Below are 13,824 nucleotides of genomic sequence, written 5' to 3' on the forward strand. Positions count from 1 at the left end.
GTACATAGGTAGAAAGACTGCACACATCAGTATTTTAATAACAGTCATAACACATGAATTTGTGTAGATTTTTAATAACATTGGTATGATGTAATAAACACAAAGACTCAACTGTCTGAGACCTGGATAGGAGAATAATTATATAGTTACAGGTCTGAATCAAGCACATATTATTACAATTAAAACAGATTTAAAAAGAGTATAGTTTGGTTTCTTTATCACATGTGTCACCATAATATGTTTTTTCTGTAGTCAATGGATAATAACATTTTCTTTTTAATGAAATGTCCAATCTTCTGGCCAATAGATACAATAAATTCAAGTATCACCTGTCATGATCTGGTTATGCAGCAGTTAACAATCAAGCGATTACGAGGAAATGCAGGTTATTGCACACACAAACCCTAAAATAATCTCTGTGCAATTGACCAGCCAAATAAAGTGTTGGCTGAGTCAGGGAGAACAGAGAAAACTATGGCAGCGTCTGATTTGGATGAGGACATATAAATGTAGTAGTCCAGGTAATCTGGTGTTGGATTCAAAACTTGTATATAGCTGAAGAGAAAAAGTTTGCAATGCACAGAATGTCCACATGAATAGCTCCTAAAATATAATCTGGTCGTTATCTAAGTTATAGAAAGGAATACATATGGTCTTCAACACAATTTAAATTGCTATATTATTATAAAACACATGGTTTAAATAGTCAAGACTAATGATGGAAAAGGTGGGTAAACACTTATTTCTGATGATGAGTAGTAACTCTTTTGCAAATAACATTATGATGTTATGCAATATGTTTTTTTTTTGTTTTTTTTAGTAACCTCTTATGAACACAGCCCTTGCTAATGCTCTCCTTATGGTAGATTCATAAACATAGACGCTATCAAAGACGAAAGATGCATTCAGATTCTTTTCTGTCATCTTAGAATTCTTTCTGACCTGTTTTGGGATTTTGTGGTGTGTTCTTGCACTGATCTTTGAAGGATTGGGCAGGCAGCATTGGAACAGAATTTTTGCTTTTTGACTGATGGAGGTCAAAGTCTTTGAAAATGCTTTCACCATTTTTATTGGCTCAAAAGATCTTCTTTGGAGTTTATAGAATTTTTTTTGTAATTTTAGATAATTTTATACTTTCTCAGAATGTCATTGTGAAGAAAAGGTAAACAACGCTATATCTTTTTTTATATGACAGGGTGTAGGTCAAACCCACAACTAAAATGACAATAACACAAAACTCTTCTACAGGTCACATCATCCTAGAGTTTCATATTTTTTGCTATTAATGAATGTAGCTAACCACATTCACTGGACTTGTTCTGTAAATGAAAATGTGAAAGTCCAGTTGAATGTGACTAACTACTGCTTGGATATACAATGACCTGAATAAATAAAAACATTCACACACACATCCATGTTTTTTAAACATTATATAGTAAAAAATATGGTAATTCAAAATGTTGTTTTTTAAATTTTTAGATTCATATTGCTGGTTGGTTGCTTATTATATTTTTAATAATAACAGGAACATCAAGTTGGATTCTAAAGTTAACTACCGTATTTATCGGCGTATAACACGCACCCCAAGTTAAGGAGGGAAGTTTAAGGAAAAGAACTTTTAGGAGGGAAGTTTAAGGAATAAACGTACATTTTAAATGCCCATCATTGCAGCCTTATCAGTGTCCATCTGCAGCCTTGTCCATCATTGCAGAATGATCAGTGTCCATATGCAGCCTTGCCCATCATTGCAGAATGATCAGTGTCCATATGCAGCCTTGCCCATCATTGCAGAATGAACAGTGTCCATCTGCAGCCTTGCCCATCATTGCAGAATGAACAGTGTCCATCTGCAGCCATGCCCATTAGTGTCCATCTGCAGCCTTTTACAAAATTGCAGCATGATCGTTTTTTTAAATTGCGCTGCTGAGATAGACAGAGTCCTCCTGTGTCCTCAGCTCCTCTTGGCTCATCTCACATCCCCGCCCATTCCCGCCCCTTGGCCCAGCTCCTATGATCGACACAGAACCGGTCCAATGGTGGGACGTAAATGCTAGGAGGCAGGACTGGGCATGACTGCGAGCGGAGCCGAGCCTAGCCGAGTACACAGTACACTCGGCTCTGTGTATTTCGGTGGCGCTCGGTCCCTCCCTCCCCTCTGAGGCAACGGTTCAGCGTATAACACGCACCCACGATTTTCCCCTGGTTTTAAGGGGAAAAAAGTGCGCGTTATACGCCGATAAATACGGTATTTGTTACAATGCTATGTTACTGTGGACATCTAGGTGGAAAAGCAAGCGGTTGATAGAACATGTAATTTTATTTATGAGTTCATCCATCTGCTCACTCTGCTCTTTCCTCCTGTCAGATTTTTCTTTTTCAGTATTACATGCAGCTTTCAATGATTGGACTATAAGACACCAAAATTAAATCATTGCTTAGGAAAACATATATAATGATGTATCAATGAATACAGACCTACATTAATGTGTGCTTTTTGTAACTGCCTGAAGTTCAGCTTTAACCACCTGCCAACCACTCACAGTAAATATACTGCAAGCAGGCGGCAGGTATAAGCACAATACCTGTACATCAGACCTTTCTTCCGGGTTCTAGGCGCATATGTACGCACCCCCTTCCTGACCCATGCTGTGATTGGACAGCACAAATTGCCAGCAGATTTCAGCCAATGATTTTGGCTGAGATCAGCTGTGTCCAATCACACACAGTTCTGTGTTTACAATCACACAGAGCTCTGTGTGCATAGGAACATCAATCTGGCTGTTTCTTCTCTGTGAAATCACCACCATTACAGTATAACGTCATAGCTGTGTAAATTCCAGTATATATACCATAGTTTGTAGATGCTTCAACTTTCATATAAACCAATTAATATGCAATTGTTGTTTTTTTTAATTGTTCGTTTATAAGATAAAAATTAAAAATCCAGTGGTGATCAAATGCCACCAAAAGAAAGCTCTAATTGTGTGAAAAAATCATAAAAAGTAAATTTGCGTACTGTTATATGACCGCAATTGCTAGTTAAATAGCACAATGCTGAATAAAAATAAATGCCATAGTCATGAAGAGGGCAAAACGTTCTGGAGGTCAAGTGGTTAAAAAAATGATAATGAGTGAACCATTTAGTTGAATATGGCTTCTGAAAATATCAGTTACCTAGCTCTCTGTAGCTTTGATTCTCTCTGAGACAGAACAAACTCAGAATTCCTGATGTGAACACTTGTTCCAGGCTATAACTTAGCCTGAAGCAATTAGATTAGCATGACAGACAATTAACATTTCCAAAAGTAGAGATCGCCAGTGGCACCCTACATATTTTTATCAGTAGTGATTTCTTGGCTTCAATAATAGAAAAAAATGTATGTTAACATTAGTAAGCACGCAGATATGTCAGTATTAGAATATTAATTGCTATTTTCTAAGATACTCCAGGATTGTGTCAAAGAATCAAATGAAACTTTTGTCCCTAGTTTGTTGTAGATATTATGTTTCTGTTCCATATCTTGTCAAGGAAGTCACATTCTTAGACTGAGCATGGAATAATAGGCTTCATTCAGAACAAAAGGTTTTCATCAATATCACCTATAAAGCAAAATAAAATTATGTAAGTTAAATATTTTAAATGGAAACTAGAAAAAGTTCCCTAAAACAGGTGGTACTCCAGATCATCACCACAGTGTCTACAATGTGTATTTTCCAACCTCAAATGTATGGCCACATATGTATATAGAATAATTGTGCATGTTCTGTCAAAAAGAAGCAGAGAAGGACACTGCCTGTACAAATGTTGCTGCAGCTAACAAATCCAAAAAAAGAGGGGGGCTTGTTTTGGAAACATGTAATAAACATTTTGAACTCCTATAGTGCGCTGTCCTACTGGTAGGACCACCCAGCAAAGGGTAACCTTGGAACTTCAGTTTGGGTTTAAGCTTTGGAATAACAATCCTAGTATGCAAAAAAAACTGTTGTGAATGCCTAAACCAGGAGGGCAAGGTTCTTCATGGGCTGTGATGCTGTGTAGTAAGCAGGGGCGTTGCTAGGTCTACAAAAGATCTGGGGCTAGAGCCCATAGCAGCGTAGTAAAGAAAGTCATATGCTTGGGCAGGCATACACATGTATATACAGTAATATACGTGTGTGTATGTATATTCCCAGAGAGCCCCCCAGTTACATCAGGGTCCCCAGAGAGCCCCCCCTTACATCAGGGTCCCCAGAGAGCCCCCCCTTACATCAGGATCCCCAGAGAGCCTCCTCCTTACATCAGAGTCCCCAGAGAGCCTCCTCCTTACATCAGAGTCCCCAGAGAGCCTCCCCCTTACATCAGGGTCCCCAGAGAGCCCCCCACTTACATAAGGGTCCCCAGAGAGCCCCCCTTACATTAGGGTCCACAGAGAGTCTCCCCCTTAAATCAGAGTCTCAAGAGCCTCCCTCTTAAAATCAGGGTCCCCAGAGAGCCTCCCCCTTGCATCAAGGTCCCCAGAGAACCTCCCCTCCCCTTGGTGACCCCTGCAGAGACTCGGGGCTATGGGCCCCAGATTCGGGGCTATAGCCCCAAAAGCCACCCCCTAGCAACGCCTCTGGTAGTAAGTAAGATTTAGTGTTGTAGCATGGGAACTGGGTTTGTGGATTCTGGTAAAATCATGGGAAGTAATGTCACTCATGCTGATGATGCCGTCCTCAATGCAGCCAGTGGGAAGGGGCAACATTTTGTAGGTAATAGAGACACAAATACAGAGTGCAGGTAGGAGTCAATAAAATAAACACAATAGCAACTTACACAGTATTCTGACGTTATTGGCATAACAACATGAGATAATCAAAAAACACACAGTTCCAGGGAAGGCAGTAGAGTAAAGCCCAGCAGAGATCTGGAGCTTGGCACCAACCAGCTGTCACAGGCAAAGCCAGCACTGGTGTACTTGAATCATTTCACACCCGCAGGAGTGCAAGCCTACACAGGATTTTAAATACCCCCACTATCATTGCAAAACCAGGCTTGAGAAAAGGGCAAATTGATGGGAATGAGTTGCCTGATTATTTTCAGCATCCACGTGTGCTCCTGTGTAGTCTTGTGTAGTGCTCCTGTAGGTGTGTGCTGATCCTAGTATACCATTATCTGTAAAAGCTGAATCTTCTCCCAATATCTGTGATCATGATGCTGTGGTTGATGTGCTGTGTGACCCTGGATGGATGATATTCCCTAGCCAATTGTTTCCTTATACTCCTGTCTACAGATTGCCATTTAGTTTTTATTTTATTTTTATCTTTTTTTATTTATTTACTTTAAATTTACGGCCTGTCTCCTTTACACTTAGTGTGGTTTATTGAGGCTGTGGGGAATGGTTCACTTTTTTATTTGTTTCAGCTTATTGGAGGTACCTTGCAAGATCTTCATGCAGGCAGACCTAGTGGCACTTGGATGCTGGATCCCCCACCTGTTGTAAAGAAGACCTATACACTGCTTAGCTCTACGGTAGGTGATAAGCGAGCAACATTTTTTATAATGCCCTTAACAGCCTCCAGGTTTGTAATATCCAAGTGATGTTGGACAGAGAACACCTCCATCACACTCATCATGGACTTCTGGACATGCACAGGGAATATATGTTTCCCTTCAGCAGCTTAGCAAGAGCACACCTGAAGAGGCAGAGGTGGCAGGGCATGTGATCTGCAGCCAGATGTACAGATTACTTCTCCTATTGCTACCAGAGTACTGCTGTCTGAGCATCATTGTTATCAGTCTTGATATCCTTCCAGCTTTTCACCCATGTCACTCATCCTAACCTGAACTTCACTGTGAAGGACACTGTCTGTGAGGATAACAAAAACAGCTGTTTCTGTACCTTACTCTTTATTGGAATAGTGATTTTTCTCTAGTGTCTATTACTGTGGTGACTGTATGGCTAAAATCCTAGTGGAGAGGAGAATGTGGATTTACCTTGTACCACATAACATCAATAAAACTCATTCTTGGATTTAATAAGGTGAGTGGCTCTTCTTTTGTTTCTGGTGCTATAATTGCCAGTGGGTCATGGACAGCTTAGAACCAGCAACCAATGGGGATGGAAAGCTTGGTGAGGAGTGGTTGAAACTATCGGCAGCTTATAGAGACTATGCTTGTGCTGCCACCGATGCAAAATGAGCAGGAGGAAAACCATGGTGGTCAGTCCCTGCTAAGAGAAAAACAAAACTAGGGGCTTGTTGCTCTTTCACATGTTTTATACAGTAGGTAGCATATATATATATATATATATATATATATATATATATATATACAGTGGGGACGGAAAGTATTCAGACCCCCTTAAATTCTTCACTATTTGGTATATTGCAGCCATTTGCTAAAATCATTTAAGTTGTTTTTTTTTTTCCTCATTAATGTACACACAACATCCCATATTGGCAGAAAAACACAGAATTGTTGACATGTTTGCAGATTTATTAAAAATAAAAACTGGAATATCACATGGTCCTAAGTATTCAGACCCTTTGCTCAGTGTTTAGTAGAAGCACCCTTTTGATCTAATACAGCCATGAGTCTTTTTGGGAAAGATGGAACAAGTTTTTCATACCTGGATTTAGGGATCCTCTGCCATTCCTCCTTGCAGATCCTCTACAGTTCTGTCAGGTTGGATGGTAAACGTTGGTGGACAGCCATTTTTAGGTCTCTCCAGAGATGCTCAATTGGGTTTAAGTCAGGGCTCTGGCTGGGCCATTCAAGAACAGTCACAGAGTTGTTGTGAAGCCACTCCTTCGTTATTTTAGCTGTGTGCTTAGGGTCATTGTCTTGTTGGAAGGTGAACCTTCGGCCCAGTCTGAGGTCCTGAGCACTCTGGAGAAGGTTTTCGTCCAGGATATCCCTGTACTTGGTTGCATTTATCTTTCCCTCAATTGCAACCAGTCGTCCTGTCCCTGCAGCTGAAAAAAACCCCCACAGCATGATGCTTCCACCACCATGCTTCACTGTTGGGACTATATTGGACAGGTGATGAGCAGTGCCTGGTTTTCTCCACACATACAGCTTAGAATTAAGGCCAAAAAGTTCTAACTTGGTCTCATCAGACCAGAGAATCTTATTTCTCACCATCTTGGAGTCCTTCAGGTGTTTTTTAGCAAACTCCATGCAGGCTTTCATGTGTCTTGCACTGAGGAGAGGCTTCCATCAGGCCACTCTGCCATAAAGCCCCAACTGGTGGAGGGCTGCAGTGATGGTTGACTTTCTACAACTTTCTCCCATCTCCCAACTGCATCTCTGGAGCTCAGCCACAGTGATCTTTGGGTTCTTCTTTACCTTTCTCACCATGGCTCTTCTCCCCCGATAGCTCAGTTTGGCCAGATGGCCAGCTCTAGGAAGGGTTCTGGTCGTCCCAAACGTCTTCCATTTAAGAATTATGGAGGCCACTGTGCTCTTAGGAACCTTAAGTGCAGCAGAAATTTTTTGTAACCTTGGCCAGATCTGTGCCTTGCCACAATTCTGTCTCTGAGCTCTTCAGGCAGTTCCTTTGACCTCATGATTCTCATTTGCTCTGACATGCACTGTGAGCTGTAAGGTCTTATATAGGCAGGTGTGTGGCTTTCCTAATCAAGTCCAATCAGTATAATCAAACACAGCTGGACTCAAATGAAGGTATAGAACCATCTCAAGGATGATCAGAAGAAATGGACAGCACCTAAGTTAAATATATGAGTGTCACAGCAAAGGGACTGAATACTTAGGACCATGTGATATTTCAGTTTTTCTTTTTTAATAAATCTGCAAAAATGTCAACAATTCTGTGTTTTTCTGTCAATATAGGGTGCTGTGTGTACATTAATGAGGAAAAAAATGAACTTAAATGATTTTAGCAAATGGCTGCAATATAACAAAGAGTGAAAAATTTAAGGGGGTCTGAATACTTTTCCGTCCTCACTGTATATATATAATTTTATAAATGAGTCGTTATATTCTTTCTATATTCCAATTTAAATTGTTGGTTATTTACCATTATCAGGCACAGGTAAACCACCTACAGTTTACAAACTGATAGTACATACAGTGGCATAATTTACATCTCTATACTCCTGCAATACTTGCAACTTAGGCATAAAGGCATAAAGAAAGATGATCACTGTGGACACCTTTTCCCACATCAGGAGCACTGTGGAAAAACCACTGGCTTGTTTGTTCCACTGGTAATGCACAAGCTGTCCATAATTTGTACATTTCAAGGCAGAAATTATAGAAACCTTTACACGTAAACATTACCATCTTTGATTCCAAAACAGTGGCACCATTCCTGAAGGGAAATGTGTTTATCATCATTTGTATTGCAGCCCTGTAAAAATGCTGTCACACAATGTTCCATTGGGATCAATGGGGCACGCAGTGCAGAAAGTTCTGATCTTGTAAGTAGCCTGCAATACAATACAGAGCAAGAGACAAGAAGAGCTGACAATGATCTTTTGTATCATCTATATGTTTGAGAAGATGTCTAAAAAGAACAAGCAAGCAAGAGTAGCTTTGACAATACTAATAGAATAGTATAACAAAGATGAATAGTCAAATAAAAATGTTTTGTCCTTCGATTTAAATGTTTGTCCACTTGTAGAATGCCAGTTCAGTGTGTTTTAGAGTAAATGAGATTCAGAAGTTATTTACACCATATTATTCAAGTTGTATGCCATAAAAGGTATAAAATGATTCATGATCATGCTACTGAAGTACACAATAGAAAGGGTGGGCACGCAGGAAGTGACGTCATCCCGCTACGTAGATATGAACAGAGGTACACCTGGAAGCCCTGGAGAGTAACCAGACTAGCGCTGTTGATATACATGCTGTGATAGGGGAGCTGATATTTTATACATATTTAAGCGATCAATTCCAGGTACAAGATTGTGCATAATGCAATGTGAGTGGTGACTTTGCTTTATTAAATGTGTTTTAATAAATTAAAGGTTTTACACTATATGAGCTTTTCCTTTTTATGGTAACATCTATCCCTATGTGGAGCATATTGAAAGGTGAGAGAGCAGCAGTGGTCCTTGGACCTCTCCACCCTTAAAGGAGAACAAGTGCTTCCTGACTTGCATATAATAAGAGGGTCAAGGTTGTCCAGGGAGTTTTCCCAGATGAAGGTGATGGCACGTGGGTGATTTCTTCACAATAAAGCATGAATCATTATATGGAGTAATGAAACACAATCTTTATCTGTTTTTTGAACAGATAAGCATGTGACACTTTGGAACTTATTGTTTCTTGAATAGAATTCGGGAATTGTTTCATTGCACTTTCATTCTAAAAATGCTTTATATTAATGTTGCACTTTGATAGATATATAGAGTTATATATGATTTGATTCTGAGTTACACATAATTTTTACAGGCAAAGCGCTGTAATTTATACTGTATTTACATGTTACAGAATTGTTGTGTTGGGCACAGCATTGTCCTTATTTTTATTTTTTATTTTTATCCTTATTTTTGATATTGTGGCACATTTAAAAATTTTGGCAGAGTATATCTTTCCAGGCACTGTTAGCACATGCACATTAGGCTATCCTAGATACATTATATGTGTGTTTTAGGATAAGACCTGGATCTTGTGGTCTCTAGCTCAAGAAGAAATCAGCATAGAATGTATAAAAGTTGCAGAGGTACAGTATCTCACAAAAGTGAGTACACCCCTCACATTTTTGTAAATATTTTATTATATCTTTTTATGTGACAACACTGAAGAAATGACACTTTGTTTTAATGTAAAGTAGTGAGTGTTCAGCTTATATAACGTTGTAAATTTGCTGTCCCCTCAAAATAACTCAACACACAGCCATTAATGTCCAATTCACTGGCAAAAAAGGTGAGTACACCCCTAAGCTAAAATGTCCAAATTGGGCCCCATTAGCCATTTTTCCTCCCCGGTGTCATGTGACTCATTAGTGTTACAAGGTCTCAGGTGTGAATGGGGAGCAGGTGTGTTAAATTTGGTGTTATCACTCTCACTCTCTCATACTGGTCACTGGAATGCCAACATGGCACCTCATGTCAAAGAACTCTCTGAGGATCTGAAAAAAAAGAGTTGTTGCTCTACATAAAGTTGGCCTAGGCTATAAGAAGATTGCCAAGACCCTGCAACTGAGCTGCAGCATGGTGGCCAAGACCATACAGCGACTTAACAGGACAGGTTCCACTCAGAACAGGCATTGCCATGGTCGACCATAGAAGTTGAGTGTACGTGCTCAGCGTCATATCCAGAGGTTGTCTTTGGGAAATAGACGTATGAGTTCTGCCAGCATTGCTGCAGAGGTTGAAGGGGTGGGGGGTCAGCCTGTCAGTGCTCAGACCATATGCCGCACACTGCATCAGATTGGTCTGCATGGCTGTCATCCCAGATGGAAGCCTCTTCTAAAGATGATGCACAAGGAAGCCCGCAAACAATTTGCTGAAGACAAGCAGATTAAGGACATGGATTACTGGAACCATGTCCTGTGGTCTGATAAAACCAAGATAAACGTATTTTTTTTTTTTTTGTCCCCCCCCCCTTTTTCCCTTCATTTCCTATTTTTATTTTTCTTTCTCAAATATGGCATTAGACCAAGGAAGTCACTGGATGGACTTTATGTCCAAAGTACATGATGAATTTGAAAAGAAAGAATCCCTTGATTTTGAACTGTCCACAACTTTTTCCAACTTGAGCCAACTGTTGGAGAAAAAATCTCTGTTGCACTGGCACATTAAATCCTTTAAGGACTATATTGCGGCCAATTTAAATCCCTTTGGACTTAGGGTACAAATCTTCCCCACGTTTGAGCATATAGACCCTAGCTTTAAGGTTGTATGGGAGGAGAATCTAAAAGAGTGTTCAAAAAAGATGATGCTGCTGCTTATTGACGAATATACTAAACGTATAGTTGATATAGATGGCAAATTGGAAAAATTACACAATCAAATGTCATTATTAAGAACCCATGTGTCCTTCTCTGAGTCAGAAGAAAGACTAAAACGACATTTAGAACAGTTTAACAAAGATATATTAATCAAAAAGGATAAAAAATTACAACGTGATAGGAAGGCCTTTGAAGACGGAAGAGCCTACAAATGGCAAACCAATACAAGCAACAATTTTTTTAAAAAACCACAAAAAAATAGACAGAAAAATGCATCTGAAATTTCTGCACACTCATCTGTCTCTTCTTCCTTACAGCCTTCTACCTACAGCAAGGGTCGTCGACAATTCAAACGGCGTCGTCAGGGTAATGAATCATACGATGAGTCTCTACATATGGAGAGCTCCCCTTCACAGGCAGGTAACGGCTCTCACTCGAGTCACCATCCCAACAGTGATACATCAGATGTACAGACTCCGGCTAGTTGCTCCGGATCGTCTTTAAATACATCATCTATTATGCCCACTACGCCACAATCACAATCTATGCTCCCTGGAACTTTTTTAGACCAAATGCGAGGTCGCATGCAAACACACCAGAAACAAATAAAAACACAGTCGTCCAAGGCCCACAAGACCAATCAACATCAACTACGCTAAATGTAGTCAATTTATCATCGCACTCACTCAATGAACACGAATTAGCTGTTCTAGAACGTGGCCTCACTTTCTGCCCAGACACTCGTTTGGACAGATTTGGGGCCATTAAAGATATACATTTGTTCATTCGCAAGGTCCTACTCAAAAGCCTATACGCAAAAAAACCTATGACGGAACAGAGGCTTACAAATCAAGAGATTCAAGCACTAGACAACCTTGTTGCTTTGCTAGATGAGAACGAAACCGAAAATCTCCTGACCCAGGAAAACACCCATGACCCTATTGGGAACATGGATGTCATATCCACCTCACATACGCATGTATACACCTCTGAACCCTCACTTAAAAACAAATCTACTGTATATCCCTCACCCAGCTCCAACCCCAACGCTGCAGCTTTTCTCAAATTGGTATTGACAGATATCAATAAGATGAAAAGCTTCTCACATCCACATCCCAATCTCAGCCGTGATGAACGGTTGGCATTGGAGGCGCTGTCCTGTAACCACGACGTTGTCATCAAACCCTCCGACAAGGGCGACAACGTCGTGGTTATGGACAGTGCACAATACACTGAGATGTGTATGGACATATTACATAATCTCGAGTGGTATCGTCCTATCTCCAAATCAACACTGAATAAATTTACCCAAGATTTTTATACACTTGTTGACACTGCATTTCAATATAATGCAATATCAAAACAACTTTGGGAATTCATTAGGACCAGCCACCCCAAAGAGGCAACTTTTTATGCACTACCGAAGTTGCATAAACAAAAGAAAAAACCACCAGGCAGACCTATCATCTCAGGCTGTGGAAGTCTAACAGAAAATCTCAGTCGTGTAGTTGACAACCACCTAAAGCCCCTAGTCACTTGCCTATCATCGTATGTACGTGACACAATTCATTTTTTACAGATTATTCAGGATATACACATAGAAGAAGGCACCCAATGGGTAGCCATCGATGTGGAATCCCTGTATTGCACTATCCCTCATGCCAAAGGGCTAGCGGCTATACGACACACTTTGCAACAGTACAGTGACTCTGAACCCAAATACACTGAATTCATTATGACCTCTCTTGAATTTATACTCCATCACAACTTTTTTTGCTTTGATGGTTCCCACTACCTCCAGGTGCAGGGCGTGGCGATGGGGACATGCTGTGCCCCATCGTACACCAACCTGTACCTGGGGGAGTGGGAACATTCACTGCTTGTTCAGGAGTCATTGTCTGTGTATATGCGCCATGTTATAACATGGCGACGATACATAGACGATATATTCCTGATTTGGGATGGGCCAATTGAACTACTACATGAATTTCTCGACTGCATTAACAAGAATGATTTTAATTTAAAATTCACGATGACCCACAGTCCGAATGAAATTACGTTCTTAGATGTACTGATCAAAAGATCACCAGATGGCAATCTTTCCAGTAAACTATACCGTAAGCCCACAGCAGGCAATTCCTTGTTTCATGCAAGTAGTTTCCACCCCAAGCCCCTCCTAGCCTCCATACCATATAGCCAGTATTTAAGAGCACGCCGTAATTGTTCCGATGATGCTGGATTTAAAACGGAAGCCAATATTCTAAAAAAGAGACTCCTCGAAAGAGGATACTCGAACGCCTACTTAAAAAAAGCGTACAAACGAGCGCTTAACCAACCCCGTCGTGACTTACTTAATGCACAAAAACAACCTAGTAAAGACGAAACAACTAGAATTATCACGACATACTCATCACAACACAAGCAGGTAAAGCGCATTCTGAATAAATACTGGCACCTACTAACAATGGACCAAACTTTGGCCCCCTTTGTCCCCAGTGCCCCAGCAGTCACCTACAGAAGGCCGCCATCCATAGGAGACAAAGTAGTCAACAGTGAGTACAAAGCCTGTAGAGGCGATCCGTGCAAAACATTGGGAATATATATGTGTGGGGGGTGCCATTATTGCCAATATATGGACAAACGAAAAAATATTATTTTGCCCAATGGCCAGTTGTTTATTCCCAAGCATTATGTTAACTGTAAAACCTCAGCAATAGTATACCTGCTTACCTGCGAATGCGGGTGCTACTATGTTGGCAAGACCATAAATGAGTTCTGGAAACGCATTTACCAACACCTTGGCACTATACGCAAACGCGATCCAGACTTGCCGATTGGTCGTCATATGGCAATGGCCCATCCTTTATTGATTCCCAAAATATACTTTCTGGCCCTTGATCGCATCCACTCCAGTCCGAGGGGAGGAGATTTCAACAAACGC

The 13,824-nt window shown here is 40.5% G+C and overlaps 1 protein-coding gene across 1 annotated transcript in view; it reads right to left on the reverse strand.

The window, feature by feature from the left end:
- Positions 1 to 302: 302 nt before the first annotated feature.
- Positions 303 to 13,824, reverse strand: part of SPARCL1 (SPARC like 1) — a 74,351-nt gene continuing 60,829 nt past the window's right edge. The window contains exons 10-11 of the mRNA XM_073600787.1: positions 8,264 to 8,412; positions 303 to 3,600 (exon numbers count right to left, since the gene is read on the reverse strand). Coding sequence (XP_073456888.1) covers positions 3,572 to 3,600; positions 8,264 to 8,412 — 178 coding nt within the window. The 3' untranslated portion in view covers positions 303 to 3,571. The remainder of the gene's footprint in view (positions 3,601 to 8,263; positions 8,413 to 13,824) is intronic.

The sequence above is a fragment of the Aquarana catesbeiana genome, linkage group LG01, assembly GCF_042186555.1.
Source record: "Aquarana catesbeiana isolate 2022-GZ linkage group LG01, ASM4218655v1, whole genome shotgun sequence".
NCBI classification, from domain to species: Eukaryota; Metazoa; Chordata; class Amphibia; order Anura; family Ranidae; genus Aquarana; species Aquarana catesbeiana.